The sequence below is a fragment of the Dasypus novemcinctus genome, chromosome 21 (genome assembly GCF_030445035.2).
Source record: "Dasypus novemcinctus isolate mDasNov1 chromosome 21, mDasNov1.1.hap2, whole genome shotgun sequence".
NCBI classification, from domain to species: domain Eukaryota; kingdom Metazoa; phylum Chordata; class Mammalia; order Cingulata; family Dasypodidae; genus Dasypus; species Dasypus novemcinctus.
In genome coordinates, this window is record NC_080693.1 from 38,266,403 (window position 1) to 38,283,418 (window position 17,016).

Genomic DNA, 17,016 nt, shown 5'->3' on the forward strand with positions numbered 1-17,016 from the left:
CCTTTTCCAGTGTCTCCAAAACCTAGCAGGACTAGTAGTGAGAAGCATGGGAGAAAGATGTTATAGTATTTGTTTTTAGATCTCCTTGGAGTTGTCTTTAACATCTTTGGGAATTTATGTTGGCAGTATTACATGGAGCTGAGAGGCCAGACCTAAGTTCTAGGCCCAGCTCGGCCACTAGTTGTTAGTGACTTTGGACAGTTCCTTTATTTTCTCCTTACTTCATCTGTAATTTGATGGGGTTGGATTAGAATTCTAAGGCCCTTTCCAGTTCTGATCTTTTATGATTCTGTTAATTTATATAGTTCTTATGCCTTTCTTTTCAATGCCCAGGTATTATCCATGCAGCAGAGGAAAAGGACTGGAAAACTGCATACTCATATTTCTATGAGGCTTTTGAGGGTTATGACTCCATCGATAGCTCCAAGGCCATCACATCTCTGAAGTACATGTTGCTGTGCAAAATCATGCTCAACACGTAGGTGCATGCTAATTCTGGGGTAGAAGAATTCAAGTCCTTCATCTGAGTCTTCCTGCTATGGCACAGATGGCTTGGGCAGAGGTTTTGGCCAGTTATAGGAGCAGTGCTGCCTCTGGGACTGGTTGGGAAAGAGTGGGAGGATCAAAGATGTTCCGGAGCACTTCTGCTAGTCTTCAGAAATGGGGAGACAAACCCTTGAAGAGTTCCCTCATAGTGCATATATTCTGCTCAAAAATGATATAGGACAGAGGTTCAGGAAATAGCTTACAGGTAAACTAGTGCCAGTCAATGGGTCCACTCAGAATGGGGAAGGGAAGGTTTAGAAGAGGTTTGAAAAAGTAGACAAGAGAAAGTATAACAATCAGATCATTTAATAAAGAATTTTACAGAATTATCCAGATACTTTTTTGGAATAAGTGAGATGTTGGCCAGTACTCCTTAGACCTTTGGATTACATGGGGATTATTTTTTAATAAGATTTATTATACTGGGATTTGACTTATACTTGGCATTCTTCCAATCGGGTCTATTTCTTTTGGTATGTTCAGTGCGGCTTTCTTTTTAAACATTGGAATTTTTTGCTCTTCAGTGCTGAGCTTTGGCCTAGAATGGAGAAAGCCTAGCTTCTACAATGTGATGGACATATGGGATTAGGGGTTGGGACTGATTGTGTTGGGTAGAGACTTAGCGGATTTCTGGGAGAAAAGAAATTTGCCTAAGACCTGCACTTAGAAGTAGAACATCCTGGAACATTTGACCAAGTATGTCTTTTTTTCTAGTCCAGAAGATGTCCAGGCTTTGGTGAGCGGGAAGCTTGCACTTCGCTATGCGGGGAGGCAGGTAGGGAATACCTTGGCTGCAATTCTGATTTCTACTCACTCTGAGACCAACATGTTGTCAGAGTTGTGGTGTTCGGTGAGACCAGTACTACTCAGGTTTCCACCGTACTCTGTCTCCCACCCTTTGCCTTCCTTCCTTTAAGCTCATTCAGTGTGCTACATATATTATTATTTTTGGCCTGGAAAGTCAATGTTTGATGCTTTTATAGACATGCCTAAGATCTATCAGGTGGTTTGAGGGACTTACAGAACTGAACTGTGGGATTTGCAGTGAGCTTGGTTGTATTTAGCTTTTATATTTTATTAAATTTTTATTGTGGTAACATATGTTTAACACAAAACTTCCCATAAAAATTATTTTTAAATGTGCAATTTACTAGTATTAATTGGATTCATAGTGTTGTGCTACCTTCACCACCATCTATTACAAAAGCTTTCATCACTCCCCAAACATAAACTCTGTATCCATTAAGCAGTAACTTCCTCTGTCTCTAGTCGCCTGGTAATTTCTAATCTACTTTCTGTCTATGACTTTTCCTATTCTAATATTTCATATAAGTGAAATCATATTTATCCTTTTCTATTTGGCTTATTTTACTCAATGTAATGAGGTCAAGGTTCATCCAAGTTGTAATATAGATCAGAACTTCATTGCTTTTTTAAATAGTTGAATAAGGTTACATTTAGCTTTGACCAGAAAATTTTATCTACCATGTGTCTGACTTGTGAATTTAATGTGTGCAGAATATGAAATTTTAGGTTCTCCAAGAGTCAGTAGTTAGTAAGTTCTGGTGCATATATGCTTTAGGTAGGTTGGATTTCTTGGCGTAGAGACTAGCATTGGATGACTTATCATAGGGCTGCTTGTATCAGTAGCTTTCCATTTCATGCCTTGAGTTTTGGGTGTGGTACAAGAAAGAGCGCCTTGGTGGTCAGTGACCCTTTTTGTGGTCTTTTCATCACTGACTAGGTATTGGTGTGATTTCTGAGAGTGAACAGTTGTGACCTGTGTAAAGATAATGTCTCAGATTTCTAGACCATCACCTGTTTGTATTTTGCTTGCTTATCACTAGTAAAGTAAAAAGTAATCTTACAGATTGGCTATTTCACTCTATTGCTAGAGGAATGTCTAACAGATGATTGCCTTCTTTTTTATAGTGGCTTTAATTACCCTTTTTTTATTTTTTATTTTTATTTTTATTTTGAGGGGGATACCAGGATTGAACCTGGTTTTTAAGTATGTAGGCTGATAAAAGAAGTTCCTTGTGGTCATCTTTGCCTGGATGACAGCTTTCAGGCAGGAGTCAGGCTGATTTCCTAGAAAGATGAGTGGTTTTTTTTTTTTTTAGAAAGATGAGTGTTATAGGTTTCATGCTGAGTTATAACTTGATAGCTTTGGCCTTTTATAACCAAGTTAGAAGTTGCCATCAACCATTGATTGTGTCTTCATCACTCTGTGGGGTTTTAACATTCAGTCTAATATGTAGAATTTTGATGCCTTATTCAATGCCTTGTCAGACCTAGCGGAATAAATCTTGAAAAGCACAGGTAAAATCAGATCTATGGGTGGGAAGGAGTTTAGGTAGATGTGGAGAAAATAAGTCCTGAAGGATGGGAAGGAAATCACAGTTCTCTGGTCACTTTTCCTTTTTTGCTTGTCATCTTCGGATAGTGCTGTATCAGGGTCTATATTTTGGAAAACCTTGTATTTCCTAGTATTTTTTAAGTTCTTTCAGATTTCATAGGGAAATTGGTTGGCACAAAGAGGTATCCTTCTCGATTTTCTTCCCAGGCCTCTGAAGGAGAACAGTGGTAGGGCCAGTTCCTCCTTGAGCCCAAAGTATTATTGACATAGTATCCTGCTTGAGTCTTGTTTAGTGGGATATGAGTGTACAGAGTATATCACTTTGACTTTTTTTTTTTTTTCTTTTCAGACAGAAGCATTGAAATGTGTGGCTCAAGCTAGCAAGAACAGATCGCTGGCAGATTTTGAAAAGGTGAGAGTGGTACTGGGTTGGTAGGGAACAGGGGAGGAGAAGAGTTGGGACATGTCTCTGCATTGATGAGCCATTTAAGTACTTTACAAAAAACTTTTTATTTTGAAATAACTGTAGTTTTATGGGTAGTTGCAAAGATAGTACAGAGTTATCCCTGGTACCCTTTATCCAGTTTTCTCCAGTGGCTACATCTTACGTAGTGATAGTTTAGTATCACAAGCAAGAATTAGTTAAGCACTTTTGAACAAGGAAGCCGATGAGTTGAGTTTTAGCACCTCATTTTGTGTGTGTATATATTAATAATTTATAATATATTTTTTTAAGATATATTTTTATTTCTCCCGCCCCCATTCCTCCATTCCCCTCATTCCCCATTATCTGCTTTCTTTGTCCATTATGTGTTTTGAGAATACAAGCAGACACAGAAGAATACACAGTGAATGGACTCAGAGAGCAGACAATGGGGGAAAGAGGGGGTGGAATAAATAAAATAAATCTTTAAAACAAAAAAGCCCTCATATACCCATCTGCTTCTATTCCCATTAGGCGGCTCTGGGAACTGATCCTGGGACCTTCCGGAGTAGGAGAGAGGCGATTACTCTCTTGTACTACCTCAACTCCCTGTTCTGCTACGTCTCCTTATTTTCTGTCCTCTGTGTCTCTTTTTGCGTCATCTTGCTGCACCAGCTCTCTGGGTCACCTGGCACTCCTGTGCAGGGCAGCTTTCCCATGCTGGGCATCATTCCCACCGAGGGTGGCATTCCTGCGTGGGGCGGCATTCCCGCTTGGGCTAGCTTGCCATATAGGCCAGCTTGCCCTCACCAGGAGGCCCTGGGCATCGAACCCTGGACCTCCTATATGGTAGAGGGAGCCCAAGTGGTTGAGCCACATCCGCTTCCCAACTTATAGTATTAATAATACATATTAGTACTTTTCAGTTTATAAAAAGTTGTCCTCTTTTTTTTTCCCCACTTTGATTTTTCACAACAAACCTTTTATCTGCATTTTTGGTTGAAGGAATGAGGATTCAGAGAGAATGCTAATAGGTGTTAGGGTTTGACTTCAGACCTGGTGCTTGTTCCAAAGGACACACAGTTATTTCTTCAGCTCCATAAATGCCAGGTCTGCTTTTCCCCTTTGAAGTCTTGATGGGTACACACGGCAGAAAGAAACTTTCTCAGGATGTTTTCTGCATTCTTTGACTCCCATGCCTTTTACTCATTGGAAAGTTTTGAAAAGGTAGAAAAATTTTGTCTCAGCAGTAGTATGAGACTTATATATTCTTTCATCAACTTTTCTTCTCATAGTCTGAGTATAATGACCAACTTAATAAAAACAAAGCCTAGATCCAGGATGAAAAACTGTGTGTGTGGAGAGACTGAACCATGTGGCTCTGACTTTCCCCCAGGTTCATTTTTTCCCTGAGGTTTCAACTTGCCAATTCTTATTGCCCTTTATGTGGCATAATTTGCATGCTTTGCTTTACACTTTTTAGCACAGCTGACATGAGGCTGGATTAATGAGACTGTTTACTAAAGATAAATAATTGACACGTGAATCATGATCATTCTATTCCAAAGTACATTTGATGGAGCATTTCTGTTAATAGAGGTACCTTGGAAAAAGTGTTCTCTTGTAATATATTTGGGAAGCACAAGGGGTTAACAAAGTTAGAAAGGTATTTTTTCTTATAACTGCAGACCCATACCATGCTGATGGTCTTGTAAAACTCAAGAGCTAGCTGTGGAATTCTGCATTTCTCTTTAATTAACCTCAGAATTCTTTTTCTCCCCCCCCCACCAGAGACCCTATTTATTCTGTGGAATACACATTGAGAAATGGTTGTGTAGTTAGTTAATTTGATTTGTAAGCTGAGCTATTTTTGGGACTTAAATGGTTTGAGCTTTTGAAGTTAGGCTTTTGGAAGAAGAGTTGATGCCTAGGGCAACTCCATCTTTTAGTTCTTGGTGTTCCTTTTCTTCTGCCTTTTGCCGTGGTCTGTCTGTCTTCTCCCCAAAGCTCCCAGTATTTTTGTCAACCACGTAGTAGTCACAGGGGCTAGCTGCCTATTTAGGAAGCCAGGAGTAGTGTGAGTAGTGTGACTTTAAAGTGCTTCTTTATGCCACTTTCTGTAATTGTCTCTTTTTGTAGGCCTTGACAGATTACCGGGCAGAACTCCGGGACGACCCAATCATCAGCACACACTTGGCCAAGTTGTATGATAACCTACTGGAACAGAATCTTATCCGAGTCATTGAACCTTTTTCCCGAGTACAGGTAAGAACACTTTTGGGAACTCTATAGCCCTTCTGAGGGGAGGGGAGATTCTGGCTAGGCATCCTAACTGTAACCTTCTCCCTTCCCACAACTGTCCAGAATAGGAATTTGCTTACAAGGTTGTGTCTGGTGGGCAAGAGGTCACCAAGAGCTTGTGCTTTTCTTGACAGGGTAAAAGAGTTGGGGAGAAAGGGATGCTGTGGAATAGTGGCTTATGAGATTGCTCTGATTGTGTTCTGAGTATAGTCTCCTCCTTTTGTACTCACTGCTCACGTGGTAAATGTTTTTTTATTGGCTGTGTGGGACAAGAGTGTATTTATTGTCTGTGCTGATGGACAGGCTGATGGATAGAGCTCAAGAGTCCTAAGAATGGCCAAGGAGAATCTAGCCCTATAGAGACATTCAGCTGGATTTAGAAAGGGAAGAGCAGTCATTGCCCCTCCTCATCACCTTGCCCCTCATATTAGAGGCAAAAATAAAACTTTCAGTGTTGGTGTCTCTCTCCTTTTCCTTTCAGATTGAACACATATCTAGCCTCATCAAACTCTCTAAGGTAAGGAGTCCTGAGGCCATTTTGGGGGTAGGGAGGGAGAAAGGGTGGTGTGGAGGAGCTGGCATTGGCACCTGATGGGCCTTGTTGGAAAGCTCCGAAGCATCTTAGTGGGGAATGGGGAATGTGGGCTCAGAGCTGGAGTTGCATTTTTGCTGTTTTGTTTTTAATTCTGTTGCCCTAAGACCCTTTCTACAAAGTTTTCATATCAGTCTGATCTCTGACTACTAGAATACTGGTTCCTTTAATCATGTACTTTGATTTTAGGCTGACGTGGAAAGGAAATTATCACAGATGATTCTTGACAAGAAATTTCATGGTAAGTAACAGTTAAATAGGCAAGGGTGCTGGTGGGGGTGATTCTTGGTTGAAGAGGTATTGTGCTTTTGTTCCATTAGCTTCTCTTGATGTTTTCCTGGAATCCTTGCTTCTTTTAGCCTTGTGAGGAAAGTTTGTAATAAACATGAGCAAATGGAACAGGGAGAGGAGTTTGCTTTCCCTTCCTTCTGGAGAGAGTGAAACAGCTAGGGAGTGGGCTGCTTCAAAAATGCTTTGGGGTCTAATCCTTTCTCTACCTGGATTGCCCTTGTGTTCCCTACAGGTATCTTGGACCAGGGTGAGGGTGTCCTGATTATTTTCGATGAACCCCCAGTAGATAAGACTTACGAAGCTGCTCTGGAAACAATTCAGAACATGAGTAAAGTGGTGGATTCCCTTTACAACAAAGCCAAGAAGTTGACATAGGTGAGTGCTGGCTCTAGGGCCCAAGGCCAGGGCAGCGCTGTCTTCTGCCTGTTGAGACTGAAAGCCTCCTCCTTGTGTCCTCACGGCTTCCCCGATTGACACTGCTCTGTCTTCTCTTGCAGAGTTGGATCTGTAGCGGTCCTTTGGAAAGTGTGTGTGGCGGGAGAGTGAAACCTTTGGGGAAAATGCTAGGAGATTTTTTTTCTTTTTGTTCTACTTTTCGCTCGGAAAGTTTTTAAATCCTCATTTGGTGCATCTGTATTCCAGCCGATAGGTGTGCCAGTTTTCATGTAATCTTTACTGGCCCAACTTGGGAGTGGGGAAATTGCTTTAAAAAAAAAAAAAAAAAAGGAAAAAAAAAGGTTATTCTAAATAAAAGGAAAAAGGCTTACACTACCTAAAGCTGTGCTCTCTGCCTCCTGGGAGAGGGACACAAAGCCAGGCACCCCACCAACCACTGGGGTACTAATCCACCCGCTGGGCGTCACCTCTCCTCCTCTTCAGAAATGGGTGTTTGCTGACCATCAAAAGCAATGACTTTTTATTCTGTTTGTACTGAACCAAAACAAACAACTGTGTATAGACTGCTATTTTCTTTTTTATTTGAAATGAGGCGTTTCGGTGTTCTTTCCTGTCATATGGCCTGTCCACCAGCCCCTCCCCCCAACATTGGCTCCAGCAGACTGGCCAGACGGTCCTACCACCGCCGCCGCCGCCGCCGCCGCCGCCGCAGCAGCAGCAGCAGCAGCATCTGCACAGCTCCACTCTGACCTGTGAAGGAATGGAGACGAGGCCAGGAGCTAGTAGTGTCTACCCCTGGCCACATAAGATGCAGTGTGGGCCCTCAGCCCCCAGAGGCCTGCTGTGCATGTGGCTTTTCTTTTTAACACAGTAAACTAGATTAGATACCAGTGTTTTAACTGTCCCCTCTCCTCTACTCTTCTCTCTCCCTTCTTTTCCTTCTCTCAGCCAGGAGACCACCATATGTGTCATCCCCCCACCCCTACCCAGGAGTCAGGCTGTCTGAAATCCATCAGCTTCTCTCCCTGTCCCACTCCTCTCCTGCTGTCAGGTGGATTTATCCCTTTTTTAAAACAGTGAACATCGGAAATGAGACTGTGGGGTGTGTGTTTTGTTTTTGTTTTTGTTTTTTCTTGGGTTTTTGAGCAACCTCATGTCCCCCTCCCAGAGAGCTTCTTTATTTACCTCTTGAAATCAAACGATGGGAGGTAGAGGACTGTATGTCAGCATGACTTGTTTTATGATGAAATTACATAGCGAGGCTTTAATGCCATTTGGGCAGGTAAGCTGCTCTTCTGTTGTGCTCAAATGTATTTTCTTTTCATCCCCTCTTTTTCTTTTTTTTTCACTCCCCGTCCTCCTACCACCTTCCTGCTGGCCTCCTTTTCTCTTTCTTTTCCTTTCACAGATTATCCTTTCAAGTTTTCTTAAATTTATATTTTGTAAGAGGATTTTGTTGTACAAGGTTTTGCATCCTTATTGAATCTGACTGGCTTTTATTTTCCTCTCCAAAATCAAGTTTTTGTTCTCAACACCATGTCCAGTCACTGTTTTGGTTTTGGCACCATCAATATCAAATGTACAAACGGTTCTTGCTAACCAACACCAGGTATATCTGATGTTCAGATGAGTTCCAATAAAAATAATTTTTTTTTCAAAAGTTGTCCTTTCTTCAGTGCTGGAGGGCTTCTGAGCTAGTCCAGACAGCTCTGCGTGGCTCAGCAGTAGTCTAGCCCTCCCGACTGGCCTAAGGTCTATCTGATTTGCTTAATAGGAGAATTTTAGCCAAGTCTGGGATAACATGGAGAACTTTGTGGAAGAAAGTTGGTCTGTGAGGCCTAGAATCTCAGATGGTCTCCAGATATTTTTGTTTTTCCAAGGTAACATGGTTCAGTGACGAAATGTGGAATTTGAGCTTTAATAAGCTCCATACCTGTTTCTTGATAATGATAATGCTTCCTTTGAGGAAATTGTGGTACAAGAATTATATGAGCTAATGCAAGTGCAGGTGCCTGGAGAATCCTGACATTGAGTTGTGGTTTAGTTCCCTTTTGGAAACCAAAACAATGGTTTTCATACTGCCCTTCAGACCCTGGGAATGGTTTTTCTGAGGGTCTCTAAGACTGCTGATAGGCGTAGGTTGAGCTATAACCCCTGAACTCCACTTTAGTGTGAGCAATTCCTGCTGTTATCTGTTTTAGTATGGTATCTTTGTGCAGTTTTATTTGCATAAAGTTTTACATATTTTTGAATATTTAAAAAAAATATTCCAAAGAGATCCTGAGCTGGAAAAGAGGGGAGAGGGTTTCCCAAGCCTAGGGCAGCCCTTTTCTCTGCACCTCTGTGGCTCTCAGTCTGATGACTTCCTCTAGACTTGTGCTGTCCAATATGTAGCCACTAGCCACCTGTGGCTGTTGAGCCATTGTAATGCACTAGCTTTAATTGTGGTGCACTTGTAAATACAAACCAAATTTTGAAGACTTAGTATGAAAAAAAAAATCTAACTTTTTAACAAATGTATTGAAATATTTTGGGTATATTGAGTTAAATAAAATATTATTAAATTCTCCTGTTTGTTACTTTTTTAATGTGATGAGAAAATAATTAAATTACATATGTGGCTTGCATTTGTGGCTCATGTTCTATTTTTATTGGACAGTGCTGCTCTAGATGTCCCCAGCCAATTGTGCCACTGCTTCCCCTGCCAGGCCCCAGGTAAGCGGAGTCTAGGTACAGCAGAGGCAGGCAGTGGCCTTTGGGCTAGACTGGGCCTGGGCTTCCTTGTGTGTTGATGAGATGCTGCTGGTGTTGGGAGCAGAGGCTGAGGTGTTTGGCTGTGGTTCCCCGTTGAGTGGTGGAATTACATAATCTGTGCTGCCCAGAAGAACCACTAGATGCTGCTCTGTGATCCCTGGAAGAAAGCATGGCTGCCTTAGGAACTCAGCCCTGCTTTATCTGGAACCCTTTCTGGAAGTTGTAGCTGGCTGGGGCCATGGCATCCCTTCCTCTTCTTGGGGTGGGTTTTGGAAGTGCAGCATGCAGAGGAGGGGCCTCTACAGCAATGCTGGTGCATCTCAGCTCAGCAGGGCAGAGAATTAACAGGCTAGTCCCTTCAGGCAGCTAGTGAGGGGCAATAGGGTAAGTAAGCTGATCAAAGGGGTTAGTATTTGGGGATCATCTCCACAGTTCTTTGAAGATGACTAGGAAGAAAATAGCTGTGCATCATTCAGTTGAGCCTGCCTTCTGGGTCCTTGAGTCTGCCATTTCAGCAGTTTATTTTGCTCTTCCTTGCTTACCAAGAGCTGGAGGGGGGCACAGAGGGCTATTTGTGGTCCCTCAAAATAGGCATAGCAGGCATGGCGTAGTGGGTAGGGGTTCCCAATAGCCCCTTCCTTTAGTCACAATAGTAAGTGGGGCCAGCACCACCATCCTGTTGACGCTCTGCTACAAACGTATCTGCCTTTGACAACCTTTTGTAGGTGCTAGGGAAGAGAGGATACCAGGGTATAGTCAGGCTGGAAAAGGCCCATTCAAACGCATGCTTTCTTGGTTTGGGAAATGGGGTGGGGTGAGGTGAAGCTTGCTACTTTTAGTCATGAATTAGGATAGCCAGAATTGAAATTTGCAGGTACAGGTAAGAGTGGGCCCAGATTTTTCAGAAGAATGGATTACAGGCTTAGATATCTGGGTATTTTGGGAAATGAAGAGCATTTAACCTTTGCCCAACACCAGAATCTGAAGGGGAACTTGAGACAGAAAAGTCAGTATGGACATAGCGGACTCAGGAACTGGGCCTCTCCCTCAGAGTCTGGCGGAAAAGAGAGTGGGGTTCAGCTTTGTATAGGAGAGGAAGTGACATTGGGCCAGGGCACCTGGAGGACCTGAAGGATTCTAACAGATAAAAGAAGGATTGAGGACACTTCCATTTGCCAGCAGGCAGGGATTGAGCATTGAAGAATGTTCAGAGGGAGGGGCTCATTGAACTAAGGGCTTAGTCCTCTAAAATAAGATAAACAGCTGTGATGTTTCTGAAGGACTGTGGAAGAAGTAGGCGTTTTCTTGAGGTCCTCCAAATTTAGCTTCAGCCACTATATGGCCACCAAGTGTCTCCCTAAAGCTTTTCAGTCGCCACTATTGACAGAAATCTCTGGTTGGTACATGAACAAATCATAGCACCTTTTGACTTGACAGCCTTGTTCTAGTAATACCCGATTTCCGCTTCTCTTCTGCTTGGAGTAGTAGGCAGAACTGGCTTAAATGGCACAGGTTGGGGGTCGGAGGATTGGGTATTACCCAGTTTTGCCAGCCCTCACTTTTAGCCTCTTCTCTGGATTGCTACTTCCTCATCTCTATGTCCAAAGATGATAATCTGGATTAAGATGATGTGAGTCTCCTGCTTCCAGATTTGTGGTCAAATTTGAATCAATTTCCCAGGATCAAACTAAGGAATTCCAAGTGAAGGATGGCCTTTGTGGAAGATCTGTATTTTTGTGAGAACAGTTATTAGAGTTGGAATTTTACTCGGCCATTCTGCATCTTCACTGGCATTAAATCTTCAAATTATGCAGGTTTAGAATGAAAAACATGTAAATTACATCAGCGGGTGCAAGGCTTACATTTGAGGTGGGCCCAGGACTGGTCCATATCTGGGGTACGGGCCGAGCCAGAGGCCCCAGAGCCCTGTCCCAGGTGTGGTACGGAAAAGCCAGTTGCTGTTCAGAAAGGCTCCTCAGCCTGGATTTCTAAAGACACACCTGGCCGCAGACTTTGACCTGGGATGGGGGAAAGAAGGCTCGGATGGGACTATCAACTCGGGATGCGCGCTGCCCTTGGGCAGCCTCAGGAAAGCTTCGCTTCTCCCAGCCCCGCACCCTCCTCCCGCCCTGCCTACCTTCTTTCCCAGGGGACGAGGTGTTACACGGAATAAGGAAGCTCGGGGTACTGGCCTCCACGGATGGCAGCCTCGGCCCGCGCTGGGTGCGCGTTGCCAGGGCGGGGACGTGGCCGAGAGCGCCCCCGCGGCCCGGAACTGCAGACGCCGCGGCGGGAACAAAGGCAGCACGTGCCTGGGCGGGGCGGCGGGAGGGGTGGGCTTTAGGCACGGCCCCGCCCTGCCCGTCCCGGTGCTGCCCTGGGGTCCGAATCGCAGCTGCTGGTCGCCCCAGGCTCTCGCCGCGGGTGGCAGCTGGGGCAGCGGGCGGCGGGCTCGAAGCAGTGCGGCAGGGGGGCGGCACCCGAGGGCCGGGGGCGGGCCCGCACTGCGTGTACCCGCCGCCGGCTCCGGCTCGGAGGTGGAGCGCGTCGAGCGGAGGCGCCTCCCGCTCGCCGCCGCGTTCCTACCCCCACCGCGCGCGGCTGGGGCTGAGGGCGGCGGCCCCGGCTCCCCGGTGAGAGCAGACCCGCCTGACGCCGGCGCGTGGGCCGGGCGCGCGGCTCCGAGAGGGAGGCCGCTGAGGAGCGCGCCGCGGGCGGCAGCGGGAGCGCGGCGGCGGGCGGCGGGCGGGGGGCGGGGCCGCAACGCTTGCAGAACCTTGGACAGAAGCTCCGGAGCCGCCGCCGCAGCCCAGCGCGAGCCCCGCCGAGCCCCTCCGAGCCCCGCCGAGGGCCGCTGAGCGTCAGGACCGCGGCGGCCGAGCCGCGGCGCGCATTGCGGAGGGCGCGGAGCGCAGGAGCCGCCGCCTGCCCGGTAAGCCTGCGCTTCGCGGCTGCCCGATGCCCCTGGGGCCCAGGGCCAGGTCGGGGCCGCGCGGGGGCTTGAGGCGGGGCTCCCCGGCGGTCTCAGCCGGCGCCTCGGGCCCCTCCTGGCTGCGCATCCCGGCCACAGCGGCACGGGGCGGTGGTGGTAGTGAGGTGGGGGTGGGGGATGCCTGCAGTGGAGGGCGGCGGGGTTGCGGCGCGGGCACGCGGATCTTGGGGCAGGCACTGGCGCGGATCTGGGTGCTAGGTCCTTGGCCGCCGAGGCGAGAGGGCTGATGAGCGTGGTGCGGAGCTCCGCCTGGTGCTGAGAACCATCTTGTTTTCCACGCAGATCCGAGGGGGCAGCCCGCTTCCCCGGGAGCGCCCCCGCCTCCTCCCTGGGGCCGCTGCGGGCCCACTGAGCTGCTTCCACCCTCCGGTGGTCAGGCTGGGCGAGCAGGGGCGCGGGGCTCTGCCCGGCGCGCAACGGCACCATGGGCACGGTGCTGTCCCTGTCCCCCAGCTACCGGAAGGCCACGCTGTTTGATGATGGTGCGGCCACGGTGGGCCACTACACGGCCGTGCAGAATAGCAAGAACGCCAAGGACAAGAACCTGAAGCGGCACTCTATCATTTCCGTCCTGCCTTGGAAGAGGATCGTGGCCGTGTCGGCCAAGAAGAAGAACTCCAAGAAGGTGCAACCCAACAGCAGCTACCAGAACAACATCACGCATCTCAACAATGAGAACCTGAAGAAGTCGCTGTCGTGCGCCAACCTGTCCACGTTCGCCCAGCCCCCACCGGCCCAGCCGCCCGCACCCCCTGCCAGCCAGCTCTCAGGCTCCCAGACCGGGGTCTCCTCCTCCGTCAAGAAGGCTCCGCATCCTGCCGTCACCTCCGCAGGGACGCCCAAACGGGTCATTGTCCAGGCATCCACTAGCGAGCTGCTGCGCTGCCTGGGTGAATTTCTCTGCCGCCGGTGCTACCGCCTGAAGCACCTGTCCCCCACGGACCCTGTGCTCTGGCTGCGCAGCGTGGACCGCTCGCTGCTTCTGCAGGGCTGGCAGGACCAGGGCTTCATCACGCCGGCCAACGTGGTCTTCCTCTACATGCTGTGCAGGGATGTTATCTCCTCGGAGGTGGGCTCGGACCACGAGCTCCAGGCCGTCCTGCTGACCTGCCTGTACCTCTCCTACTCCTACATGGGCAATGAGATCTCCTACCCGCTCAAACCTTTTCTGGTAGAGAGCTGCAAGGAGGCCTTTTGGGACCGCTGCCTTTCGGTCATCAACCTCATGAGCTCCAAGATGCTGCAGATCAATGCCGACCCACACTACTTCACACAGGTGTTCTCTGACCTCAAGAATGAGAGTGGCCAGGAGGACAAGAAGCGGCTCCTCCTGGGGCTAGATCGGTGAGCCTCGAAGCCTGTCAGGCCTCAAGGATTCAATTTTTAAAAATTTATTATTAAACAAATCAGAGTTTTGTGTACAGTATATGTCTAGCAAAGCCACCAAGGGCCTCCTCCTTCCCACTCTCTTTCCTTGGGGTTTTCTTTTCAGCCCTGGCAAGAACTCTGGGCGCTCTTGGACTCGTGAACTTTGTGTAAAACCCAGAAGATGTATTCAGAGCCTCTCAGGCCACTGACCTCTTCCTTCGGGGGACTCAAATGACTGACCCATGTGTGCCCTTGCCGGATCCAGGGTGGGCGAGGCTGCCTGCTGCTCCCTGGATGGGAGCTGGAGAGGGGCCTCGGGCCAATTGGGGCTTTCCGTTGGAGGCCCTTTCCTGACTCCTGCTGTGGGTTGTTCATCCTCCCAGAGGCTCCCGGAGCTGGCCGGCCTGACTGAGCCGTGATGGAGTTGTGAGGCAGGGTCTTTGCTGCTCTGAGACAGCATCTTCCATCGAGGAGGGGGCTAGTGGAGAGCAGAGATTGAGTCCTAGCCTTTGACCATGCACAACTCTTTGTTTGCTCTTTTTTCTTTTGTAGGAAGAAAGGCTTTCCTTTAGTGGAGAAATGGAACCTGCCCCTCTGCCCCACTTGTCTACTGCTGCCAGTGCTATTGGTAGTGTTGGCTAATGAGCTGGTTTGACTCATAAAGTTCTCTCATTTTGGGTCCCAGCTAAAGGGGTGGGGTGCAGCTGGGGACAAGTCCTTTCCCGGGTGAATTATTCATTGGAATAACACAGCTTAGTCACCCTGTGGCAGATGCCAGGACAGCTGCAGGTGCCCATCAGCGACAGCCTGCCTTCTGGTCAGGTGGGGGTGCCACTCCTGAGACCCAGGAGGCACCCACCTAAGGCTGAGGCCGCTTGCTGTGGGTCTACATGGCATTGACCCTGCAGAGTTAGGGTGGGGGGAGCTGATGTCAGGGATCGGGTTGATGTGGCAGTGACATACCTACCCCACCCCTGTTCGTTTAAAGCTGTTTCCAAACAGTTCAGTTTCTTCTGAAGATGAAACCTTGTCCCCCCAGGCCCAGTGAGACAGCTGGATGTTGGAGACAGTTATGAGACAGGAGTATGACTCCTGATTGCGTTTGAAGCCTGCTGATTGTACAGCTGGTCATTTGCAGCTGCCGGATTTGGTTTCTGCTTTACGCTAGTGGCTACAAAAACACATGACACATGATGTGTTACTTTCCAGATTTTCTTTCTAATTCTCCCAGACTTGAGGGAGGACTGAGAGAAGGGACCAATCAAGTCTTCCTCCATGGCCCATCGGGTTGGCTTCGGGGAACAAAGACCAGTGTGAAGATGCTACACAGAAGACTTCTATCCCAATCCCTGGGGTGGGGGTGGGGTGGGGGGAGGGTGTTATTTTACATAGGATTAGGTTCTGGGTGGCTGCCGATTTCAACCCAAGCACTACTGAAATTCATGTGAAAAAGGAAGAGAAAGCTGTGAAATTGAAGTCCTGGCTTAAGAAGTCGAGCAGAAACTGAGCCTGTTGGCCATGGAGTTCCCAGAGATGGGAAGAGGGCCTGCCCATGCCTGAGAGCATCTGCCCCAGCTTGGCTGCAAGGCCCAGGCTGAGCCATTCCTGGGACTGTAAAATAATCTGGTGCAGACCTGGAAGGAATCTGCGGCTGCCGCACAGATTTAACTGCAGAGACTCTTCTCTGCTTGAATTTTCACACCACCTGTCTGTTCAGATCCTGCTGCCATGTGAGGCCTGTGGCATGGGAGAGGGAGGTGGAGGGGCGCATGCCTACAGCCACACCTTCAGCTGGCTGAACCTGGCCTGAACCTGTGGTTAAGTTGCATCTGCAGGATTCCACTGTGTCTATTTCTTTCTCTATTTATTTTTTTATTTTTTGGAGGAGGTGCAAATTTCAGGAGTGGCAGGGAATTAAAACAACTCTCCAGTTCCAGCAATGTGAAGCCTGTCGGGTTCTCCTCTCCCCCCCTGCGCTGGTCATCAGTATTGTGTAAAGGAACAATGGATATACTTGAGTGTGCAAGCAATGAACCTATTCGACATGCTGCTATGAAGACTACTTTTAGAACAATAAAAAAGAAAAAACTAACCTAGAAAAAAAACAAACCTTCTTTATTCTTTGTTGCTTTTACAGTGATATTGTGCATGCAAACCAGGAGCATTTTGTGTCATAAGAAAAATAATCTTAGAACAGATGGCTGTGAAAATTACACCCCTGCACAGAACAAGTCACAGGAATAATAGTTCTGGATTTGGTTTTTCATTTTTCTTGTAAACCTGAAGGGTTGATATATTCTTTCCATGCAGATATTAGAATTTAGTTTTGTTCCAACAGTTGTTAAACTTGCAATGAAAAGAAAATGTGCCATTTTTTTCACTTGGAATTATTCATAGCTGTATATTTGAAACTGCTAATTACACATATGTGATGTATGTTGGTTTTTTAGTGCAATTTCTTCTGTAGCTCTTCTTTGACCAAACTGTGGATATTGTTAATATTAATTTATATTTGTCTCATTTTGTATGTATGTGTAGTGTGTTTGTAAGTATGTGTGGTTTATAATCTGACAAAATCATGGAGCTCAGTTTGGCTGTAATTTAATTCCCCCTCCCTTATTTTTATTTATTTTTGTACTGTGCTGATTAAATAAAATGCACTGACCATCCATAGACCTCTTTTTGTGGGCACGTCATTTACCAGTTTAATAATAATCGTTTAATAAACGATTCATGCACTCAACATAATTGAATTTGTTATGGGGGAGGGGAGTGGAAGGCTTGGGGGAAAGAATTTAACACATGAAGGTGATTAAGAAGGAAGCACAGGTTAGGTCAGCTCTGGTTTAGCTGCTTGAAGGTGGGTGGGGGCTGGAGTTGCTTTGCAGAAGGCGCCCTTGGCTTGGCTAGACTGGCACAAGCGGGGCCTGGAGAAGGCCAGCCCCATGGGCCCTGGGGAGCACTGGGCTTTAGACCCCACAGGTGAGGCTGGC

The 17,016-nt window shown here is 47.2% G+C and overlaps 2 protein-coding genes across 3 annotated transcripts in view; both read left to right on the forward strand.

Moving 5' to 3' along the window:
• PSMD11 (proteasome 26S subunit, non-ATPase 11) overlaps window positions 1-8,569 on the forward strand; it is a 31,888-nt gene extending 23,319 nt beyond the window's left edge. The window contains exons 7-14 of one of the 2 annotated variants that reach the window (XM_023587794.3): window positions 334-478; window positions 1,261-1,321; window positions 3,255-3,317; window positions 5,469-5,594; window positions 6,112-6,147; window positions 6,412-6,463; window positions 6,746-6,888; window positions 7,011-8,569. In XM_023587794.3, the coding sequence (XP_023443562.1) occupies window positions 334-478; window positions 1,261-1,321; window positions 3,255-3,317; window positions 5,469-5,594; window positions 6,112-6,147; window positions 6,412-6,463; window positions 6,746-6,888 (626 nt within the window). In that variant the 3' untranslated portion in view covers window positions 7,011-8,569. The remainder of the gene's footprint in view (window positions 1-333; window positions 479-1,260; window positions 1,322-3,254; window positions 3,318-5,468; window positions 5,595-6,111; window positions 6,148-6,411; window positions 6,464-6,745; window positions 6,889-7,010) is intronic. The other variant, XM_058283861.2, reaches the window with a different exon arrangement.
• A 3,848-nt stretch (window positions 8,570-12,417) lies between these two features.
• Window positions 12,418-16,698, forward strand: CDK5R1 (cyclin dependent kinase 5 regulatory subunit 1). The gene is made up of 2 exons (XM_004454905.3): window positions 12,418-12,595; window positions 12,938-16,698. Exon 2 carries the CDS (start codon window positions 13,080-13,082, stop codon window positions 14,001-14,003), a length of 924 nt encoding a protein of 307 aa, XP_004454962.1. The 5' UTR covers window positions 12,418-12,595; window positions 12,938-13,079; the 3' UTR covers window positions 14,004-16,698.
• Window positions 16,699-17,016: the final 318 nt, after the last annotated feature.